Below are 24,921 nucleotides of genomic sequence, written 5' to 3' on the forward strand. Positions count from 1 at the left end.
ATTGCTCTCCTCCAAAAGCACCACCCTGGAGTTCCCCTTTGGCAGAGTCATTATTTTCATAAATTTTGAATTCATGCGAATTTGCCATGACAATCAATATTTAATATTTAAATGGGTTGTGATTAAGCAAGGGCTACTCATTGAGAGGAATAACACAAATGAGCAACTCAGGTGAACAGTCACATGTAAAAGATCGATTCATTCTAACATGGAAGTAGATTGGGTGGTGACCCCAACACTACCCAGCTAGACGACCATGTTGGGCATTGTGGGGCCATCATGGTGTATGTGTTTTTATATCCACACTGTCCATCTATTTTGCTAGCTCATTTTAGGGGGTATGGGCCAAAAAATGAAGTAGATACCAAACTCAAGCAGACCCACCACAGGAAACAGTGGAGATAATGACACCCACATTCGAAGCCTTTCTAATGTTTATTTGCCATTCACCCTGTTAACAAGGTCCCACAAACCTGGATAAGGACAGATACAAGTCTTTAAATATATATATATATATATATATATTAAAAGCACGAATATCACCTTCACCCAAAACTTTTTTGTGGCCTCCAAGAAGTGCTCAATCACCACTCTTCTGTCGTGTAGCCCACTTGAGCTTTTGATTTGCTTCATTTTTTTAAGCTCATGTCTTAATATGAGCTGGCACAACTGATGGACAATGTGGATAAAACACACACATCATGGTGGGCCCCACACATGTGGTCACCATCCAATCCACTTCTCACACGGATGTGGATTGGATGGTGACCCAACACCACGGTGTACATTGAAACATGTATGATTCACCTGGACCTCAAAAATTGTTCCACTCACATGACAAGGAATCATGATTAGAGCTGGGCATCAAGTCCAGTTGGACTGAGTTAGGACTGACACGGCAACCCAATTTTCAAATAGACCTGATCTAAACTCAACCTGACTTGGTACTGAGTCCGGCATGCCTGATGCAATCCGAGTCTGAGTCTAGACTACTAATCCGGACCGAGTCTGACCCGGTCACAAGTACCGAGTCGGGTCAAGTCAGCATGGAGTTGAGTTGGTGTGGTGGGTATCCGTGGGATGAAATCACAGCTCAAAACCTAAATGCACCGGCCAATATTGCAGCTTCTCCATCAGCTACATAGCATCTCAGATATTAAATGTTAAATATGGATTTTTTTATATATTATTTTTTTAATATGTACGAGTCGAGTTTCGGATCAAGTCGAATAAGTATTGAGTTGGATTTCGGGATGAGTCAAGTCAGTTACTGGGTGACTCGAACTTGACTCGGTTTGAGTTTTGATTCGGTTCAGCTCGTCCCATGCCCGGCTCTAATCATGACTCTATCAATTATATAAATACCATATAGATTTAGGGCATTTTGGAGAAACTTACGCAAAAGAGGGTTCTATTAAGTCCCTTGATATATATTAATACACCATCATCTAATGGCTCAAGCATTTAGAGTGAGTGGCTGTTTGACATGATATGAGAGCAGAAAGTCAAGTGTTTCAATCCTAGGAGCAGCTAATGTACTTTCATAATACATTCTCCCCGGGGGGTGGGGTCATGATTAAAAGCTCTATTGTTTCCTTTTATTTTGGTGGATGATGACACTTGATTGAACCGCATCATGTGCAAGCAAATTCTTTCTTCTGAAAGTGGGCCATATGAGTTAATAATCCAGACCATTTATGTATTTTGTCCAAAGACAAATGATTCTAATTAGCCCCATTCATCAGTTGAACCCGGAGCATTGTAAAGGGTTATGATAACATAGAGCTATTAAAACCAGATTATGGTGGAGTCATTTCTCTACTTTACTCATGATCCAAGTTTTCCATCAATCTGAACTGTCCAACTAGTGGGCCATGTTATAGGCGGATGATGTTTGGAGAATCATACTTATCACAAGACCATAGAGATAACTCATGTTTACTGTCTAGCACTTCTGTTTTCATTCTCATTGTTGATTTGCAGTACATGTGGGGCCACTAAGAAGATCCAAAGAGTTGAACTGGTGAGATAGAGAGCTGTTTGGTGCCTCAGAATTTTCAAGATTAATTGGAGGATCCTAGTCATTTGATAAATGGCTCGAGAAAAGAAGACAGCTGAAGGGTCTAATCATTATTTATAAGAAAATAACTCAATGATCAAAGGGTGCATTCTCCTGTCAAGCAAGATTTCTTGGGTGTCACCCATTCAAAACATCCTAACATGAACCGGCACAATAGATGTTCTTAGTGCATTTTATTTTACTATATGTAGATCACTTCCTCTCTGGTCAGGAGATTGATTCTTTCTCAGGTGACCATGGATGATGTGGATAATTTCCTTTGTAGAGTTGGGGATGCTCAGAAACCACCGCGTGCTGCACCTGGAAACGGAAAAAAAATCAAACACTTGCCAAGAGTGATAACAAACTCTGCTGAAGACCTCATCTAGTATCTCCATCACTATATGGTCAACATGAAAAGAATCTTGCGATGATCATTATGTAAAAATTCTATAAGGTGAGCCTTATTGATTAACAGTCTGGATCTCCCTAGGGGTTGGATGATGTGATCGGGCATACTAGTGTACCTCACTAAAGTTGGGTTGGTGTGCTAATCCTAAATTCGTGTGGAGCCTAAAAGAGAGGAATTTCAGTAAATATAAAAACATGGCTGGGTACCAAGCCTAAAACACATTGAAGCCTCTATTCCCATCTCGGTGCTTCTCTGAAGAGTGCAAGGTGCGAAAGATCCTAGCAACTTGAAATCCAGAGATGGCATCCCAATCAGGTACGGATTTTAGTTTGGATTTATCGATCCTCATGTCCGATGCACTACGATCCTTTCAATTCCGCGAATTACAGTTCAACAGATTACTCATGCAAAGGCGAGAAAAGCCTGCTTTTCTGGATGTTTCCAAGTCGCCTTAGAGATTCCATCACATCAATGGAATCTCTAAGGTGGGGCCCATCATATGAACACTGTAGATAACCATATCATTCCTCATCAATATATTTTGCGCTTCCACATTTTTTTTTCTAAACAAATAGAATAAAAGAGATTTTTTTTTTATATATTTAAAATGGCAACAAAAGAATTACCAGTGTCGAGTTTGCTGAGTGACGTGTATTCCCCAAATCTCGTTCTTTGCCAAATCAATTCAGCCGGAACTCTACCACGACTGATATTTAAGAAAACCGATATAACATCCAGATGATCTGAATTAAACAAAATAAAATAAAAAGTTGAAAATAAAGAATAAAAAACTGCAAAAATATATAAACATGAAGAGAAGAAAAAGGGAAAAGCAGAGAAATTAAATGCAGAGATTATTTATCTTACTTCAGATTCCCATTACTTCTTCCTCTTCATGATTGGCAGCAAAACTGTTGATAATATCTTTGATATGAGTAAAAGATCACATCTTGTGCTTTTCCTTACTGTGATAAAGGATTAAAAGAGAAGAAGCAAGACAATTAGAAAACACGCTCTTCAATGGAATTAAAAAAATGTAGTAGAAAATCATTAGGACAGTTCATTGAGTTTCTCCACCTTCTAAAAATGATCCCAAGAAATTGGGTTGAGAACCTGTTACTCGATCGTAACCAGCCCACGTATGAGAACCATACAAACAATTGGTTCAATGTTTTAATGAAAAATAACTTGCATCATAAGCAAGGTATTCCGTAACAGTAAAAGTGGCCGTAACAGCCACCATCATTACCTTTATGATATGGGTTATAATGGCCATTATGGTCCCCAGACACTTTTTTTTTTTTTTTTTATAAAATTTTATAATGGCCATTACGGTCTTGGACACTTTTTTTTTTTTTTCCTATTGAAAAAAATCTGAAAAATCTGTGTCGGCTCCATAACAGGCCATTACAGGGGCATAATGGGCTGTTACGGGGGCTGTAACGGCCTTTACATGTTATTTTATCCATAATGGCCGTTACGATATTTACGATCCATAACATGTAACGGTTGCCACCATTTACGACACACCATGATCATAAGCTTCTTATAGATAAAAGATCTTTTCTTGCAGATGATGGCTCCTCATCAAGCAGGAAGGTGCTCCTGTAAATCTGGTAGGTTCATTAGCAAAATTGTTCAATAGGATGCCCAGATTCTGCCTGAGAATTATCAGGCCTGATAGGACCGCCCTTTTTTTTTTCTTTTTAATTCAGGATCAGGAGTATATGAAGGATCGACAATTAGCATTGGTTTCTGAACAATTCCCTGTGAACAGACAGAGCTAACACAGCATTCGACTCTCCAGAGTTTTCAAGAAATTCATGTGCTTCATCACTAGGCAGCAGATTTACAATATTACATTCCAAAGTAGTCCTGGAAGCCATTGTTAAAGCATCTTCCTATTTGATGGGGATTCCATGCTTTCTTTAGGTGGTGTTTGATTTTTCATTTACTGGTGTAAATACTTGTAAATAGATTATGATTACTTACATCCATAATTGCAGAAGCATCCTCATACAACATTGACGGCACGCCTTTTGAACTCCAAACTTGGGCAGAAAGGAAAAAACTGTGGGGCCCATTGTGATGTATGTGGCTTATCTATGCCATCCAAACCTTTAGCCAGCTCATTTTAGTGCAGGAGTCTAAAAATGAGGCAGATCCAAAGCTCAAGTGGACAGCACCACGGGAAATGGTGGTCCTAAAGACGTTCACCGTTGAAAACTGTTTCTGTCCATTAGGCTCACATTGATTTTTTTGTCATCTAAACTATTCATAAGGTCACAAAGACATGGATAAAGGAACAACACAAATATCAGCTTGATCCAAATTAAAATGCTTAAAAAGTAGCTGAATTGCATTTTCTTTGCATCACCTAGTTTTAATCAATTTACAAGAGGATTCAATATACCGGGGAATGGAAAGTCAATACAGCAGAAAAATCTATAAATGAAGTTTACCTCATGTTGTAATGGTTGCATTATTTTCTCTGTCCTGCAAGACTGGTGAAGAAGTGGATGTAAGGTCTCTGCCTGTGCTTTGATTGACTTCATTATCCTTTCCAGTATTAGCATTCCTCCCACTACCAGCATCTAATCATATGAAATTAAGACAAGATGACTTAAACTTGGAAATATAACAATGCTAAAAATCCTCCAAAAGATATCATTCCAGTAACTGATCAGCATGGAGCAAGTTCTAAATGAACAAACCTGATGGTGCAAATGCAACATGATGCAATCATCAATCACATAAAAGGTAAGGAATGTCTTCAGCTCTAACCGAGAAGCATGAAATCTACATGAGGAAATGATGGAGGACAATTAGCCACTTGCTCTAAAAGCTCGAACTGATAGAGAGTGGCGAATCAATCCCTTTATCCAATAGCTCAGGCCCCACATCGCATGGGTTAGGACCTTGGCCAAACCTCCTCATGGGCCCCACTTCACATGGGTTCCGCTTCACACGGGCCACCTACCCCGAGTGTGTCCTCGCATCCCACAGGCTACCCCACTTGAGCCCGGTGTGAAAATTTCCCTGCATTAGGAAAAGGTTAGAAAGCTCACAAGTCTCCTTGGAGACAAGGCTTGCTAGTCTCTAACATCTCCACCATAAACAAGGAACATGTAATTCAACCACTCATCTACTGCGCCATCATGTAGGCGAGACAATAGCCCAAAAAAAACACAACACTACAAGAATCCCTATTATATCGGTTACGATTTCAGTCGTTGAATGGGGACTTCTAGCCAAGGGCGGAAATGCTTGGAACTGCCTTAAACCGGAGGGACCCTGCGAATGAATCTGGAAAACGATGAATCCCCTCTCTTAGGGCCATGGCTTCTGCCACAATCAGCTCCACAGCCACTAATAGGTGCAGGATAGGAAGCATTCACGTGAACACATCGTAATTAGCAGCACCACAAATACCAAAGAGCTCTGGCATATCAGAACAGCAACCCACTTAATCTCCACCCTCCCAGCTGAGGAACAGACCACAATACCTTCCATGTGTGCCAGGCCCACTGAATGTGAACCACTCAGTCTTTTGCTCAACTTCTTTTTACCATCCATTAACAGGCTGCCAATGCCTTGGCAAATATAGTTCAATGCTGTGATTTTTAGCCATAGGCCCTTCATGTGGTGGGCCATCAGATTAACTGTTCTGATTTCCCTTGAAATGTTCCATGTGTGCAGCAGAGATGCTAGAGACAAGTGAGCAAGATCTCCAAGGAACCTCATGAGCCTCCCCACACCTCAGACTGCATATGGTCATGGTTCAAATGTGAAATGGTAACACAAAAACCAAAAATTAACATCACTATCATACATGGAATTTGAGAGAAGCAAATGCAATGCCATGAATTTGAGACCATCCAAGTGCTAAAGCAGGCTTCAACGGTAACCAAGTGTTTCAAATAAATGCAGTTTTTTTTTTTCATATTAAGATGGGGAACATGTATACCACAGGAGATGTAATGAGAAGAATAGCTCCCTCAAACGCCACAACCCTGCGTTGCAGGTGATCTCCACCAAGTAGTCTCAGCAGGCTCCCTATTGCTAAGATTCTGCAAGAAAAGAAGAAGAAGAATGAGAAGATACTTGTTAACAATTTCAGACACTGGAAAGGCAAAAAATGAAAAGAAAAAACGCCAAGCTACTACGATGCTTATGCATTTATCAACTTAAGGACTCAATGCCGAATGTCGATAGACTGAGACAATAAAACATTAAACAAGGTATTTCAATCTTACAAACAACAAACTCATAGGTAAAAAAGCGCCATCATAAAATATGTCTAAGAGATGACAATGCATGCAACAGAAATATGTTGTGCATTACACACAACTCTAGCTTTTGGACACACAGAACTCTAGCTTTTCGCAGGCGTCAAGCGCAGTCCTGAAGAAAGGATGACTGTTCAACAGAAATAGAATGTAACAGCCATGTTTCCAACTTTAAATTGGACAACCTAAGGAAGTGAGCTTGTATACACTTACATAAATAAGAAAAGGATTCTAATGAACATATCCAATAAAAATCACCTAGAGAAAAAAAAAAAAAAAGGAAAAAGAAAAAAACAGAAGGCTAAATTCATACATTTTGGCGTAGTTCCCATGGAGACAGGTCCTGTACAGACCTGGTCCCGCAGTCCAAACTTGCTCTCTTTTAAGCTTGCAGGTAAAACATAGGCCTATATTTAAGTGCACCAAATGAACGGGACAGGCCCAGTCCAAGTTTGACAACTTTTTGAATTAAGGTCTAGCCCAAGATGGTATTCAGGCCCAATTGTTGATAGCCAGGCCCAGGTAGGTCTGGCCTGAATCATGGATCAGATGATTAAATGGGCGGGCCGTGGCCTCAATTTCAGTGAGGTTGGGTAAACAGACTAGGCTACTAATCCATTGTGCACGTGGCAGTCTAATGACACCTCAAAACAATCAAATTATCAACTGCATCACTAAAATTGCATTAATAGAAGGATCCTAACAGTCCAAACATTGGCCATGTAATTCAACAGTAAAAAACATTGGTGGCTCTCTTGCTTGTAGCCTACCCAAGGCTCGAGGTTTCATCATTTTTTACCAAAGTATATATTTCAATGGGCTTATTAAAACTACTTTATCAAATATTACAAAAATCTTGGCCCATTTATGTAGGATTCATGTCCTTGTTGTCCACTCACTTCTTATAATAGGATAAAATGAAAAGAATAAAATCTAAGAGCTTTTCTCATAGTAAAATTCTCCACAAGAAAGTGTATAGTTCTTTCAATTTCCTATCAAATGGGAGGCCAAATAACTGAATTAAATTTATTTGAGATACAACAGAAACATAATATCACCTGTTTGATAGAAGCATCTTCCGAGCTTGTGAAGACATATGATGTGCTTAGAACAGAGAAACTCCTAAATGGGTCTTGCTGCACAGAATTCGTAGGGAGTGGGTCCCTCGCTTTTGGTGACCCTCCAAGGAGTAGACTCGCCTGATTTTTGAGCTGTGGCATCAACAAGTAGGGACCCACCTAATGGACAGCTTGGATCTTGCACATCTCTTCCATCTGGGCCTGTGTTGGCTTGTAGGGGAGTTGGGTTGCACAAGCTTGAGACTTTCCAATCTCAACACATCTGTGTAAGCATTGGATATAAGGCTTAAGTAGTGGTTAAGGTCCATTTCTTAACTCAAACAACTATGCACGAGCCAAGCACACATGGTTGCATATCTTGATGATCTGAACCATCTGGATTGTCCTTAAACAGGGCTAAAAGCAAAATATGGTTGACGTTTATTAAATATATATTATGTAAAAACAAGGAATGATAAAAGAAAAGTTTCTGTGGTCAGACCACCTACTTTTATTCAATGGGGCATCATGGTAGGGCCTTCCAACCATACAACCATGTGGGCCGATTCATCCATAGAGAAATAATAGGCCCACAAGTGAGATCCATACAAAGAGGTAATTCATCAAACAGTTGGCATGCATGACATACAACAAGTATTATGCAATGGTTGGCATGCATGACATACAAAGAGGTAATTCATCAAACAGTTGGCATGCATGACATACAACAAGTATTATGCAATTCTCTGTCTGAAGGATTACAGATTACTACTTCAGTTCTCAGTTGTACAGGTAGGCCCATTGGTTTGGTGACCCAAAATGCCGACATTATGGTGGGAGCAGATTAGGTGAGACCTTGGCCTCACCCAAGATGGTGTGCCCTTACCGTAGGGCCCATCTTGATGTATGTATTCTGTATCCACAAGGTTGGACGGCAAATAAACATTCTGGTGGCCCCATGAAGTTTTTAATGGTGGGGTTTCAATCACTACTATTCTCTGTGTTGTAATCCACTTGAGAATAGATCCGCTTCATTTTTAGATCCATGACCTACAAATGATTGAGAAAAATGAATGGTGGATATACAACAGATATACCATGGTGGCCCCACGGTTAGGGATCCACCGACCTTGGATCCATTGAAACCGTTCCCAACTCATTGGTAGAGGAAAAAAAAAATGGGACTCAAATACAATCCACACAAAACATTCTTCGTTCAGCCATCTCATCAAACAGTCAGCATGCGTGACATGTAAGAGGTATAATACAATAGGTTTTTTAGTTTTTACAAATGGAGCTACTGTTCAGGTGTACTAAAATGCTGATATTATAGTCCTTGAACCAAAAATATGAAAAAGGGACCCAACTTGTACAAACCCCAAAACAAGAAAGATAACAATAAAAGCATAGCAATAAAGAAACTTGAATCCGGATCCTCTGCTTGCCACGGGCAGGAAAATTTTGATTGTTGCAGTTTAAAATTGGGATCATCTGCTTGATACAGACAGAAAATTCCTGTTTTCCTGCATTCTGATTGGTTCACATCATCATTGACATTGTTGGCACTACTGCATTAAATGCAGTGTGTGATGATGTGGCCCAATCAGATTGCAACAAACAATAATTTCTTGTTTCTGCAATTTAATTGGACTACATCATTACACACTTCATTTAATGCAGCAGTGGTGCTGCTTGTGGCAAGCAAGGATCCGGATTCAAGTTTAAAATGACTAAGATTATAGTTGAAAGTATATGAATGAAAAGTAGAGAAATTAAATGAAAGAAGTAAATGTCACCTGCTTTACTTTGGAGATATCCTGAATCTATCTTCAACAAAGAATGAAAGCCTGTCTTTGATTGCCAGTCTCCACAACAAATAAAATTTCTCCATATCAATATTTATCTTCAGAAACAGCTTCAGCATATTTCAGTGGAAGGTGTTCCTCATTAAACAATAGCTTCTACATATGTTGCTCGAGCATATATTAGCTATGATCTCTGCCTTTCACTGAGTATACTTAATGTCGATGGAGGGTAAGTGTTGAATCTTATGCCAATCCACTCCCCCTACACCAAGCCCATTGATTAAACTCTGAGGCATAGAAATTAGCTCCAAATTCCTGAGTGCAGTTACATGCTCCAATCCTTCTGGAAGCATCTTCATTTGTAGGCATTTGAAAATATGTAAATGTAAAAGACTCGGCATTGCTCCTTCCTCAACTATCCACCGCTCTAAATTATTAAAGCTAGCAACTGTCAAGGACTGAAGTCGAGGAAACCCTTGCGCAGAGCAGACCATTTCCTTTCCCTTGTATGCAAACAACTTCATTTTGAGAATCTGAAGGTTTGGTAGTTTCTCTAGTGTCATCATCGGGTCTTGCACTAAGAAAGAAGCCTGCAAGGTAAGCCTAGTGAGATTTGGTGAGAATTCATTAGTTTCCGGTAGCCTCTCTAACCTTCCCCATAAATGCAGCTTATTCAGATGCAGCCGATTTGAAATTGCCGGAAATAGGCTTGCAATATTTAGAATATCACCACGTAAACTCAAAGACTGGAGGTGGTCCAATTTAGGAATAGAGTCAAACAATCCCTTTCCATGCCTACTTAAATTAACTTCCTCTATTACTAGTTTCCTAAGATTAACCAGCTCTCCCAAGCAATCTTTTATCCAGTCGCCTGCACAAATAGTTCTTAGAGTTTGTAGGTTGCTTGAAAAACTGAGTTTGTTCCCGGTCAGCCCACCTGCATTACATCCTTTACACCTAAATCGATTCTTTACGCTTACATGCCTTAATTGTTGCATCTTCCAAATATCACTAGGTATGCAGATCTCATTAGATTCGATCTCTAGTGTTTGTAAATTGCAAAGATTGGCAATCGACGATGGGAGTGTCTCAAGATTCGTATCGTGTCCAGTAATGCCAAGGTATCTCAAGTGCACAAGTGTACCTATTTCATCTGGAAACTCTTTTACCCCTATTCGGTGTAGATGTAAAACCCTGAGTAAATGAAAGCTCTCAAAAAGAAACTTTTGCTGATTCTTTTCAAGTATTTCTTTGTGTAAGCTGAAGCACAAGATAGAACGAACGCATGGAGTGGATAGCTTTAAGGAAGTGTACTCACCAATACTATGTTGCATAGAAAGTCGACGTGCTTTACATGAAGAGAGGGTCTGTGTCCCTGTGGAGAAAATTTTCTTCCTTTGCTTTTGAGATCGAGAGATCGCGTAGTAGATCATGGATGCGACAGCTTTTAATTGTGCCGATGAAACTTTTTTTCACCACTTGAATTAGGCTTCTTTGGATTAGTTCTTGCACACAATCTTCTGCGACTTCCTCCAATGTCTCAGCCCCTCTTGCATGTACAAATCCTTCTGCAACCCAGAACCAAATCAACTCCTCCACGGAGATTTCGTAGTTTTCTGGAAAAGCCACAAGATAGAGAAAGCATGACTTCAGGTGATAGGGTAGATCTTCATAGCTTAGAGCTAATATTGGAGAGATATTTGCATCGCCTTCAACAAATTGCCAGCTAATGCTTTTGAGTACTTTCTCCCATTCACTTAAAAGCCCTGGTTTCCTTGATAATAAGCCCGAAATAACAACAACCGCAAGAGGCAAACCATGGCACTTTGCCACGATCTGTCTTCCTAACCCTTCTAGATATTGAGGGCAATGGGAATCTTCTTGGAAGAACACTTTCTTATTAAATAATTCCCAGCTCTCATCTTCTCTTAAAAGTTGCAGCTCATGAGGACGGCATCGTGCATCTGCATCTGTAGCTATGTCTTTGTTACGAGTGGTAAGCAGGATTCGACTTCCGTTATTCGTGTCGGGAAAAGTAGCTGCTAAAGCATCCCATGCTTCTGTCTTCCAGATATCATCTACCACTACAAAATATCTCCTCACCATCAAATGCTCGAAAAGCTTCACCCTCAGCTGATCGACGTTCGGGTCTTCAGTGGGAATCATAAAGCATCTCATAATACTCAGCAAAAGATCCTTCACATTATATTCTTGAGATACATATATCCATGCGCAACAATTGAAATGCTTCTTAACAGCGTCATGATTATAAACTTTCTTTGCAAGAGTAGTCTTGCCAAGACCACCCATTCCGACTATAGAAATCACACATCGTCGTCGATCGCCCTCGCTCAACCTTGCCACCAAGGTCCTTATATCTTCTTGAAAACCAATGAGTTCCGTTTGTTCATATAGATGAGAGGTTCGCCTCTGCTCTCGCAAACTTTCACTCATGGAACTACTTCCTTCTCCACCTTGACAGAGATCTTTAATGCCATAATTCGATCTTCTCTTAGAGATTTCATCGAGTTGGTTCTTTATCTTTTCGATCTCCTTGCCTAGCTGATGCCGAGCAAACGTCTTCTTGATAGGACCAAGAAAACCTCTTCTCTTTTGTTCTATTTTAAAGATGAATTCGTCGATGATGTCCTCTGCTTTGTAAGCAATGTCTCTAACATCTTCTACCCATTTCTTCACCCTTGCATCGTTTTGTTTCGTCTCTGCATCTTTTAAAAAAGCCTGCATCCACGTCAGTTCTTTTTGAACCCACTCGACCTCACCACATACTTCCCGGAGAAAGAATCCTTCATGGATAAGGAGATCTCCAAGTTTTTCTATGACAGAGGAAACAACAGCCTCAGCAATCATCTTAGCCTCTCTCTTCTTCTCACAAGCAAATGCACTCTGTTCTTTCAAAACTCACCGGTGGTGAATGAAAGCCACTCTTCTCTTTCTTTTTCTTTTACTCGCTTGGCAGCTTTTCTTTCTCTTTCTAAAGAGGGAAGATGCTACCGTCCACGCCCAGCAGGTGATATATTAATCACGGCCGTACGTCCATCTTATTTACGGTTAGATTGTTTAAAAATAAGAGTGCGGATCCTCTGCCTCCCAGAGGCAGGAACTCCCTGCCTCCCGCGTTTTCATTGGTCAACGTCAGTATAAGCGCCATGTAAACAGATATTTTAAATATATTAAAAAAATACATTTAATAAGAAGTATAACGGAGACGTTAACGGAAGCGGTTTGCGTGCTGAGTAACCCAACAGGGTAAGCGTACTGAGTAAAGTCTGTGGAGCCCACATTCGTCATTCGTGCATTGTATCAACTCCATCCATCTCTTTTATCATCTAATTTTAGGTTTTACAACAAAAATTAATTATATTCAAAGATCAAGTGGACCACACCACCTGAAACAGTGTGAATTGAAATGACCACAAATATTCTTGGGGCCCACCGAAGTTTTATATCAAGATGATATTTGTTTTTTCCATTCATCCATGTCTTTGTGATCTTATGACAGTTTGGATGAATAGAAACATCATTGGGGGCTTAGAAACATTTCAATGGTGAAAATCAATACTTCCAAGTTTCCTTTGGTATGGTCTACTTGAGCGTTTGATATACTTTAGTTTTGGGCTCAACCCCTAGAATGATCGAAAAAATGGATGGATGGCGTGCATAAACCACATGAATTCATAGTGGGCCTAACAGAGTTTCCTCAGACAATATCCATGAGAATTGGACGCGGATTTCCTGCCAAAGCCTTTTGCAGTAAGATCATGCAAGGATTTTGAATGTGCCCACCGCTACATTTGTGATAAATCCAATCCGTTCATCTATTTTTAAATATCATTTTAGGACATATTACTAAAACTCAAATGGGCCACATAAGAGGAAACGTGGGGATTTAGTGTCCACCGTTGAAATATTTATATGGCCACAAAAGTTTTGCATCGGCCTAATATTTTGGTGTTTTCATTTCATCCTAGTAAAAATGACCTTATTAAACAGTTTGGATGGCATATAAACATCAAGACGCCTGAGAAGGTTTCAACGGTTGGAATTTCTTTCTCTATTATTTCATCTTGTATGGACCAGTTGAGTTTTTGATCATCCTAACTTTTGGTTACATGTCTTAAAATGAGCTCTAAAAATGGATGAATGGATTGGAATTCTTATAAACATCATGATAGACCTCACCATACATCCCAGGGCTGGAATTTCATGCAAAAGGATTTTCCTAGTGAATCCGCGTCCACAGTTTCCATTAGAAACGGATTGGCTACTCCCCTGCCACTCAGTGTTATGTGGGCCCACCATGATGTATGTGTTTCATCGATGCCGTCCCTTTATTTTTCTAGATCATTTTATGGTCTAAGACTAAAAATGAGGTATAACCCAATCTTAAGTGGACCACATTACATGAAATAGTGTTAAATGAATGCTGAACATTAAAAACTTTTGGGGACCATAAAAGTTTTGGATCAAGCTGATCTTTGTTTTTTCCCTTCATCTGGGTCTTTATGAGCAAACCAACAGATTGGATGTCAAATAAACAACACGGTGGGCCTTTGGAGGACTTTAATGATGGATATCCAATCGCCAATGTTTTCCTGTGGTGTGATCCATATGAGATTTATATCCCTCTCATTTTTGGGATCAACCCCTAAAATTATATGTAAAAATAGATTAACGGAATGGATGAAACACATACATAATGGTGGGGCCCACAGTATTAACCACTGCCATTTACCGGTGGTGGGGGAGTAGCCAATCTGCTTTCATTTCCATTTGGGATTCAGTGCCACATTGAGCGTAAGACTCGCTACTAAAGTGATGTCACCTATTTATATGGGTCCTATTATAATGTATGTTTTGTATCTACACCATCCATCCATTTGAACAAATTATATGGGTCCTATTATAATGTGGACCCCACCACACAAAATAGGAGAGAGTTACGCCTACCATTTATTACGATGAAACCAATCAAAATCTCTTCATTTGTCTCTGAATGTGTTACTTTGTACCGCAACCCCGTCACTTTATCTCCTGAACCCTGTCACTTTGTGTTGCAACCTCGTCACTTTGTCTAGTGAACCCCGTCACTTTGTACGCAACCTCGTCACTTTATATACGAACCCCGTCACTTTGTACCGCAACCTCGTTATTTGTCTATTGAACTTCGTCACTTTGTATTACAACCTCTTTGTCTACTATAGCCCGTCACTTTGTGTTATAACCTCGTCACTTTGTCTCTGCCCCATCACTTTGTCCGCAACCTTGTTACTTTGTGTAGTAAACTCAGTCATTTTATCTACTTGAACCTCCTTGCATGCTATGACCTCGTACTTTGTCTCGAACCCGTCACTTTGTCTGCAACCTGTCACTTTTCTCTTGAACCCCGTCACTTTGTACTACAACATCATCACTTTGTCTACTGTACCTGAACTTTGCTGCAACCTCATCACTTTGTCTACTATCACCTAATTTAGTGGAACATCGTTACTTTGTCTATGAACCCCTCACTTGTCGACAAAGTGTTGCGATATAAAGTGAGGGGTTCGATGACAAAGTGACAGGTGCGAGCAAAGTGATGAGGTCTGACAAAGTGACGAGGTTCGATAGATAAAGTGATGGGGTTGCAACACAAAGTGATGAGGTTGCAGAACAAAGTGGGGGTTCAATAGACAAAGTGGCGAGGTTTAGATTAGATTCAGTCGTAATAAAAGTGACGATGTTGTAGTACAAAGTGACGCGGTTCATAGACAAAGTAACGGGTTGCAGTGACAAAGTGACGGGTTCGATAGAAAAAGTGACAGGTTGCGATATAAAGTGACGAGGTTCACTAGACAAAGTGACGAGGTGGTAGCACAAAGTGACGGGGTTCAAAGTAACATGATTCATTAAACAAAGTGATGGGGTTTAGTAGACAAAGTAACGAGGTTTGGATTGGATTCGAAGTTTTTAATGGTGGACATGACTCTCTCCACTGTTTTCTGTGGTGGGGTCCACTCGAGTTTTGGATCTGGTTCATTCTTTGGCTCATGCCCTAAAATGATCTCTCCAAATGGATGGATAGTGTGGATACAAAACATACATCATAGTGGGACCCATATAAATAGGTGACATCACTTCAGTAGCGAGTCTCACTGCTCAATATGGCACTGAATCCCAAATGGAAATGAAAGCGGATTGGCTACTTCCTCCCACCACCAGCCCGGTGGTGGTAGTGGTCGGTACTCTGTGGGCCCCACCATGATGTATGTGTTTTATCCATTCCATTAATCTATTTTTACATATAATTTTAGGGGTTGATCCCAAAAATGAGAGGGATATAAATCTCATATGGACCACACCATAGGAAAACAATGGTGATTGGATATCCATCATTAAAGTCCTCCTAAGACCCACTGTACCGTTTAATTGACAAACAATCTGTTGGTTAAGTCATACAGACCTAGATGAAGGGGGAAAACAAATATCAACTTCATCCAAAACTTTTATGGTCTGCAAAATGTTTTTAATGGTCTACGCTCATTCAACACCGTTTCCTGTAATGTGGCCACTTAAGATTGGGTTATAACTCATTTTTCGTCTCATATCATAAAATGATCTAGAAAAATAAATGGACGGCATGGATGAAACTCATCCATCATGGTTTGCAAACTCTGTAGAGTGAAGTTTAATTTAGCAAACTGTGAAGAGTTCGTAAATTTGAGGCGTATAAAGACCCCATCCATTCCGTACCATTTTCCATGCATATGTGCATGATGATCGATGCCCTTAGCTTGACCTGGATTGGTCGTTCATAGTACAAACCCGACTGACAGGAACCCTAAGACCTCAAAATGAATCTCATATTGACTGCCTCATCGCCACGATCATGGAGGTATCACCCGTGCGTCGGTATGATACTCCGTTAATGAGATACGTCGTGAAGAATAATAAGTGTATCATGTGCGCATGGCGCCGTGTATTTCATTCCACACATGTACACAACACATGTGATACACACATATACATGCCACACATGGGTGAGAGAATCTCTACCCATGTGTGTGATGTCACACACCCATACCTCTCATCTCTCATGTGCATGAAAAGTCAACCTTTCTCCATGCCATACACTATGCATGACATCACCACACCATGCCATCCCATGCTCCTTTAATCCAACATTAATTACAAAGCATGAAACCATAATCCTAGCCTAAGCAATATTAATCACATTAGCTTAACTTAACTAAAATTTTATCCATTTCTTTATAAATACCCCTCCATCCCTTAGCATTTCACCATTTTCCATAAGAGAGAGAGAGAGAGAGAGGAGTGACCTTGGTGGACCATCAATTTCGTCAATCCCATCCCTTCCATCCATCTCAACCATCCATTCCATCAATTTCATCCATCAAATTCATCAAGGTGAGTACACCCACCCTACCGATTCTTATTTTGTCTTTGTTGTGTTTTTGTATAGTGGAAATGATGTTGATGATAATGATATAATCAATGGTGTGGATATGTAGGAGAGTACATATAAAAAGATGATTAAAAAAATGGTGATGATATGATGATAATGGTGTGTTTAATGGTGTGGATTCATGAAAAAATACATATGAAAAGAATAATAATAGAAAATTATATATATTTTTTGGGTGGGACCCATTGATTGTGAGCTCCACTAGAATTTTGTAGGCCATCCAAATCATCCAAAGTGTGGCCCATTATGTTGGCCAAACACACACACATGCCCATGCACACACGTGCACACAACACAAAAACGACAATAAATAAATAAATAAATACCAGCGTCCAGAGGACACTGCAGCAAGCAACGTCCCCGCTGCTACTTAAAAGAAAAGAGGGAAGGGGCTGTGGAACCATAGTAGGCCCCACCTATGATGTATGTATTCAATCCACACCGTCCATTCAATTTCCCGAATCATTTTAGCCATGGAGCCGAAAAATGAAGCCAATCTGAATTTCTGGTGGGCCATATTGTAGAAAACAGTGATATTGTGTTAAAACATATAAAAGTACTTTCGAGGGCCCACCTGAAATTTTGATGTATCCGAAACTTGGAATGACCCCTTAACTTAGTGGGACACACGCAATATTGGACTGGATTGTCCTGTTGTGGGCCCCATATTTGAAAAAAAAAACTATATATATATATATATATATATATATATATATATATATATATATATATATATATATATATATATATATATATATATATATAAACAAGATGGCATATAGAAAACAGTGGGCCTGGAGAGAAGTGAGCCTCACCACAGGCCCTACTTTGATGCATGTCGAGCATCTACACCATGCATTCGATGGGTCCCCTTTAGAAAACAGGATACCCCAAAATTCAGTCGTACATGGAACTCAAGTGGCCCATACCATCAAAAAATAAATATAAATATAAATATATGAAGCTGAAAAAATCAGCAATTTTCATGGGTCTGATCATAAGGTATATGTTATATCCAAACCATCCACCCATTTGGTGAGCTTGTCTTAAGGCTTGAGAAAAAAAATAAAAAAATAATAATAATAATAGAAAGATAGATCTAACTATCAAGTGGGCCACACTACAAAAGCAACCAGGATTGAATGTCTACCCTTGGAACCCTTTTGGGTCATAGAAGTTTTGGACCAATATGAAATTTGCTTTTCCCCTTAATTCAGGACTTGTGACCTTATGAACAGATTGGATGGAAAATCAACGTAAAGGTGGGCCCTGTGAATTGTTTAATGGTGAAATCATTATCTCCACTACTGTTTGTGGTGAGGTCCAAATAATCTTTGGATATGATTCATTTTGATTGGATAATGCTCTAAAATGATATCTAAAAATAAATGAATTATGTATATATAATAAATATATCACTTTGGGGCCCATGTAACTTTGATCTCCTTGAACCTTTCATACAACTCGGAACTCGAGTATATAGAATTACTTCTGGGGTCCACCTAAAATTTTGATGCATATGAAACTTGGACTGAAGCCTCAACCAAGTGCGACCCACATAATAGATGGACTGGATTTATGAACCACATCTCTGTGGGCCCAACAAATGATTATGAATATTTAATGGAGGGTAAACCTCTTAACTTGTGTGCGGTATGGCCCACTTTGATGTAGGAGTTATGCCACTTAATCCACCATGGTTATGACATGATATATATTTAAGATTCTCACTGTTTATGTATTTTATCAACCCTTTTGACGGTATGTTACCAAGACTCAGGCCCATCCAATGATTAGATAGCTGTTCATTATGAAATAATGTAAATTGAATTCTCATTACTAAAAATTTATTATGGGCCATTCTGATGATGTATTAGATATTCAACCCATCTAGCCCATGTACCGGGTCCCCTTTAGGGCATTGTCCCAAAGATCAGTCAATCCAACTTGAATTGGACCACACAATACAAGGCTGTGAGAATAAGGACTTAACTATTGAATCCAACCTAAGGCCACCATGGTGTATCTATTCAATCCATACGGACCATCCACTTCCTCATATCATTTTAGGATTTGGACTAGAATCAAGATAGACCTAAGTCTTAAGTGGGTCACACACGACTTAACCTCATGGGAAAGCCTCATGAGCTCCACCACCTAGATCTTATTGTAATTCCATTGATGTGTGGGCCCAAGAATGTTAAGGCCCACTTTGAGTGAACGCCATGTGGGCCCATCAGTGGTAGCCTTGTTTGGGCCAACCATTGGGCCTCTTCGACAAGAGTTTATAATCTCCATGTGTTGAACATATGACGAACTGGTATTATAATTCTTGAAGTAATGATGAGTAATCCCTTAAATGGGCTGATTGTGGACAACCCTTGATCACTTGGCACTTTGGTTAGAGTGCGGCCCTAAGTAATAAGATCATGTGACTTGTGTTTAAACCCTTAATCATGTTTAATTATAACAAATATGTAGACTCTAGTGGTGTGAGGGTGTGATATACCTGTTTGGTCCATTAATCATGTAGGTATTTGATGTATATATAACCACCTCATCATAGGCAATAGTGCAGTATATGTAGTATATGTAGTCTTCTAATTGTATGAATGTGAAATACGTACAAGGCCACCTAACCGTATGAAATCAAGTGGTATTGATGGCCATTCAACAACGTAGGTTTGTGCTTATCGATATAGATACCGCCACTTGAATCACATATAACCAAGTTGTACACTAAACCGAATGTAATGTAGGGTTATGTTACTCAAGCTAATGCTATCAAGGTCCTGGATTCTATACGCTGTGATATCTAAACTGTAATTGGTATGATGAAATGTGACTCTTGGCCCTTAACCATGTAACACCAAATATTAGTCATTTACTATGTGACGTGTAATATAAGACTTATCATAATTGGTGTAGCCCTGTATTCGTGGCCTATGGGCAAGGCCCATTGAGATATATTTTCGGCCCATGTGATGTGGTCCATAGTGATGTGTATTAGGCCCAGGTATGTGGCCTACCTGTGAAATAGATTTGAGGCCACTTGCAATGTATTCGAGGCCCAATGTGATGTATTTGAGACCCATGGTTGTGGCTCATTGAGATGTACTTTAGGCCCATGGGTTGTGGCTCATTGTGATATATTTGAGGCGCATGTGTAGGGCTCACTTATTGTGTAGTTGAAGCCCATGGGTCGTGAAGCCTGATATGGTGTATTCATGGTCCATGTGACGAGGCTCATTGCGATGTGTAAGGCCCATATGATACGGCCCAATGTGATGTATATGCAGCCCATGAGTGAGGCCCAATGCGATGAATGTGCGGCCCTTGTGCGAGACCCAAAGTGATGTATCTGAGGACCGATGTGATGTGTGATCTCACCATGATGTATGTATTGATGTTTATGTGGGCTATTCTTTGGGGGCAATGTTGGTTTAATGTCCACATTGTTGAAGCCGATTGTTGAGGCCAGTTATTGATACTGATTATGAGTATGTGACAACATAACATCATTATATATACTCATACGCATCATCTGCATGTTTGTTATGAGATGTGGTTGACCATTGCATATGTCGTTGGGCAGATTGTTATGAGACTCCCTGATAGGCGGAGGTTATCTCACATGAGTGCACGGTATGCGCAGGATTGATGCATGACTGTATTGTATGACCCATGCATCTTGCATTGTGTGCCCTAGCGACATTAGGGTCGTTGCCTCCACAGGCATATAATGGATAGCCGGATGGGACACCGAAAATGTTTGGTTATAGTATACGGGTGCCATAGATGTCCCCGGGTGAAAATCCCTAAACCTCTGAGGGAAGACGCTCCAATGTCGAGACCTAGTGAATACATGAGCGCCGAGTACCGAATACCGGAGGTCGCGTCTCTCACTATGTCGTGGTTGGTTGAGAGGGGGTGTGGCCTTATCCGCTCAAGGGTAGGGGGCATTACTAGCCGAGTTTGACTAGCTTGTGAATGGGTCCGCTATCGACGTGCCGGATAAGTATTGCAGACTATTGGCCAGGCGGATAGTCGAGGTTTCTTACGCTCACTTGGATGTGCGGTAAGAGAGCAGTGCCATTTGGAGTGTACTAAACCCTGATGATCCCAGAGAGGAATTGTACTAATATGTGGACTTATTAATTAGGAGTTACATATTCATTCATTCACTATCCACTCGGTGATGGTTCGCAACTATTTATTACATGTACCTTCGCAATGGTCGGATTTCGGTTGGGGTGCGCCACTAACCTGGATTAGGAGTTTATCATATTGAGTTTGACAATCCAAATTAGGTATGAGACTAGTTTGGATAGAAGTCCCTTGTGATGGACCACGTAGCCTGCGATACTATGTACTATCATCCCGACTTCACACTCCAGCATGGTTATTCCATTCGCACTGCATATTGCATTACATCCACGGCATACGGCATTTTGGATTACTGTGCTTTTGCATTTAGATACGGCTGACAACATTCGTGAACTCATCAGGAATTGTATATTGCATCCTTGGCATATGATATTTGACTCTTCATGACTCTTCATTTACATAGCTGATCTGTATTGTTTACTCTGACATTGTATGATTATGGCATGACAATATAATGATGATGATGTGATTATGGATGTGTGTAATACAGTTATGGACGTGATAGAGGAGAAATGAAAACATGACTTGGTGATGCTGATAGCATTAACTCAGAGTATTACTATGATGTATATACATTGCATTGACATTGATATCATACCTTACGTGTTACATGCCTTTCACATATATGATTTTCTTGTGGCATATTTATTTTGCTTGCATGTAGGACACACTGCACACACGTGTGTACTTACTAGGCTTTTTGCCTAAGCTTCCTATTTCCCATTTTTCCAGGGCAGGAGTAGCTTAGAAGACTTAGCTTTCTCGATGTATTGTATCTATTTTTCGATTTGACAATGTTGACAGCATGTACCTTTTGTAAAGCATTGTACTTGTAACCATCAAGATTTATAATGGAGATTCTTGCTTGGTATTTTGATTATGGATCTTTATGCTCAGGTATTATTATATGTACATACAACAAAAATAAAATTCAATAAAAAATCATCCTTGTGGTGCGCCGAACTCGGAACTTGGTGTATGGCAGGGGAGTAGCCAGTCCGTTAAAAATGGAAACTGTGGACGCGGATTCACCGGGGAAAGCCATTTGCATGAAGTTCCAGCGCTGGGATGTATGGTGGGGTCCACCATGATGTTTATAAGAATTCCAATCCATTCATCCATTTTTAGAGCTCAATTTAAGGCATGTAACCAAAAATTAGGATGATCAAAAACTCAACTGGGCTATACAAGATGAAACAGTGGAGAAAGAAATTCCTACAGTTGAAACCTTCCTAGGCGTCTTGATGTTTATATGCCATCCAAACTGTTTATAAGGTCATTTTTACTAGGATGAAGTGAAAACACCAAAATATTATACCGGTGCAAAACTTTTGTGGCCATATAAATATTTCAACGGTGGACACTAAATCCCCATTGTTTCCTCTCGTGTGACCCATTTGAGTTTTGTATACACCTTAGTTTTGGTATTATGTCATAAAAATGATATCTAAAAATGGATTAACAGGTTCGATTTAAGACGAACTTCACAATGGGCCCATCCGAAATCCTTGTGCAGGATCTCACTGCAAAAGGCTTTGGCAGGAAATCCGCGTCCCCATTAGACACTTGAAATCAGATTGCGTACTGAGTAAACTCTGTTGGGCCCACGGTGAATTCATGTGGTTTATCCACGCCGTCCATCCGTTTTTTCAAATCATTTTAGGGGTTGAGCCCAAAACTAAAGTATATCAAAAGCTCAAGTAGACCATGCCAAAGGAAACAGTGGAAGTATTGATTTTCACCATTGAAATGTTTCTAAGCCCCCAATGATGTTTATTTTTCATCCAAACTGTTCATAAGATCACAAAGACATGGATGAATGGAAAAAACAAATATCATCTTGATATAAAACTTCTGTGGGCCCCCAACAACTTTTCAACGGTAGAATTCAATTCACACTGTTTCAGGTGGTGTGGTCCACTTGATCTTTGGATATGATTAATTTTTGTTGTAAAACCCTAAAATTAGATGATAAAAGAGATGGATGGAGTTGATACAATGCACGGTGGGCTCCACAGACTTTACTCACAACCAAATGCAATCTGTTTTTTCAAAACTCCACTATTCTTTTTCTTTTTCTTTTACTCGCTTGGCAGCTTTTCTTTCTCTTTCTAAAAACGTTTGATGCTACCATCCACGTCCGGCAGGTGATGTATTCATCACGGCCGTCCATCTATTTCCGATTAGATTATTTAAAACAAATATGCATTTGATGATTCTAGGGGCTGTCGGATCACTTTTTCAAAAGCAATGGTGGCAAACAAACGCAGTGGACTTTCAGCGTTGTTTCATCTAAGCTGTCGGAGCACACGGTACGCGCATTTCGTCCTACACCGCCCGTCTGAAGCCACGAATGGGCAGTTCTGTGGGTGGGTCTATTGTGATTTATCTGTATATCCACGCCGTCCATCCCTTCTCTCAGATAATTTTAAGTTAAATATATAAAAATGAGGCAAATAAAACACCCAAATGGACCACACCAAATAAAAAGCTGGTTTGCATTAAGTGGGCAAATCATTTCATGCATTTTGCATTAAATGCAAGAGTCATCTGATGTAGTGCACTTGAGCGTTGGATCTAAATTAGTTTTGTGCTCGTATATTAAAATGATCTGTAGAAAGAGATGAACGGCATAGATAAACAGATAGATCACGGTGGGCCAGCTCATAGAAATGTGCGTTCATGGCTAGAGACCGGCGGGTAGATAACAATCCGCGTACCGTATGTTGCACGGACATGAATTTCCTATTGCTGCAACGGGATTGTGCCAAATCTAATGGCATGGAACAATTACCATGATATGTCCCCAGTTTCAGGGTAAAAACGACAATGTGGGGCGGTCGCGGATTAGGTGAGAGACGGGGCCACCTTTATAAATGCATTCATGACTGTATTGATTGTGCGGATTAGGTGAGAGACCTGGCCACCTTTATACATGCATTCATGACGGAATTGATTGTGCGGATTAGGTGAGAGACCTGGCCACCTTTATACATGCATTCATGACGGAATTGATTGTGATATTTTTGTTTTATCTTAGTCTATAACTGTTTTGACTTATAGATAGAAAAGAAACAATAAAATAAAATAAATTCAGGAAAATTTTCATTAATGGATATTTTCTGCTATGTATGACTCTGTTACATTATTAATATAGAAAAAAATTAAAATTCGTAATTACCAAAAATAGCAAAATTTTAACTCTAATAAAATTCATAATTCTACTAAAACTCTTCTAAAGCCTAATTTCTAAAAAAAAAAATTCTAAATAAACTTTTGCTAAAAGAGTCTAGCATACTTACAAGTTATTTCTAAAAAGGAAGAAAATCTAAAACTCTAAAAATTAAAAATTGTGCCAAATCTAATGGCATGGAACAATTACCATGATATGTCCCCAGTTTCCGGGTAAAAACGACAATGTGGGGCGGTCGTGGATTAGGTGAGAGACGGGGCCACCTTTATAAATGCATTCATGACTGTATTGATTGTGCGGATTAGGTGAGAGACGGGGCGACCTTTATAAATGCATTCATGACGGTATTGACTGTGATATTTTTCTTTTACCTTAGTCCATGACTGTATTGACTTATAAACAGGTTGGACCTTGATTAAAAATCATGATGGCCCTAAAAAGGTATCAAGGGAGGG

At 39.8% G+C, this 24,921-nt stretch overlaps 1 protein-coding gene across 15 annotated transcripts in view; it reads right to left on the reverse strand.

Moving 5' to 3' along the window:
• Nucleotides 1-2,153: 2,153 nt before the first annotated feature.
• Nucleotides 2,154-24,921, reverse strand: part of LOC131257928 (putative disease resistance protein At1g50180) — a 50,400-nt gene continuing 27,632 nt past the window's right edge. The window contains exons 1-9 of one of the 15 annotated variants that reach the window (XM_058258885.1): nt 23,303-23,381; nt 9,615-12,499; nt 7,819-8,101; nt 6,439-6,541; nt 4,934-5,065; nt 4,464-4,742; nt 3,339-3,436; nt 3,098-3,214; nt 2,154-2,380 (exon numbers count right to left, since the gene is read on the reverse strand). In XM_058258885.1, the coding sequence (XP_058114868.1) occupies nt 10,974-12,491 (1,518 nt within the window). In that variant the 5' untranslated portion in view covers nt 12,492-12,499; nt 23,303-23,381 and the 3' untranslated portion in view covers nt 2,154-2,380; nt 3,098-3,214; nt 3,339-3,436; ... (3 more) ...; nt 7,819-8,101; nt 9,615-10,973. Of the gene's footprint in view, nt 2,381-3,097; nt 3,215-3,338; nt 3,437-3,548; nt 3,585-4,463; nt 4,743-4,933; nt 5,271-6,438; nt 6,542-7,818; nt 8,236-9,614; nt 12,571-23,302; nt 23,382-24,921 lie in introns of those variants that run through there. The other 14 variants (XM_058258896.1, XM_058258891.1, XM_058258888.1 and 11 more) reach the window with 14 other exon arrangements.

This window comes from Magnolia sinica, chromosome 10 (assembly GCF_029962835.1).
Source record: "Magnolia sinica isolate HGM2019 chromosome 10, MsV1, whole genome shotgun sequence".
NCBI lineage: Eukaryota > Viridiplantae > Streptophyta > Magnoliopsida > Magnoliales > Magnoliaceae > Magnolia > Magnolia sinica.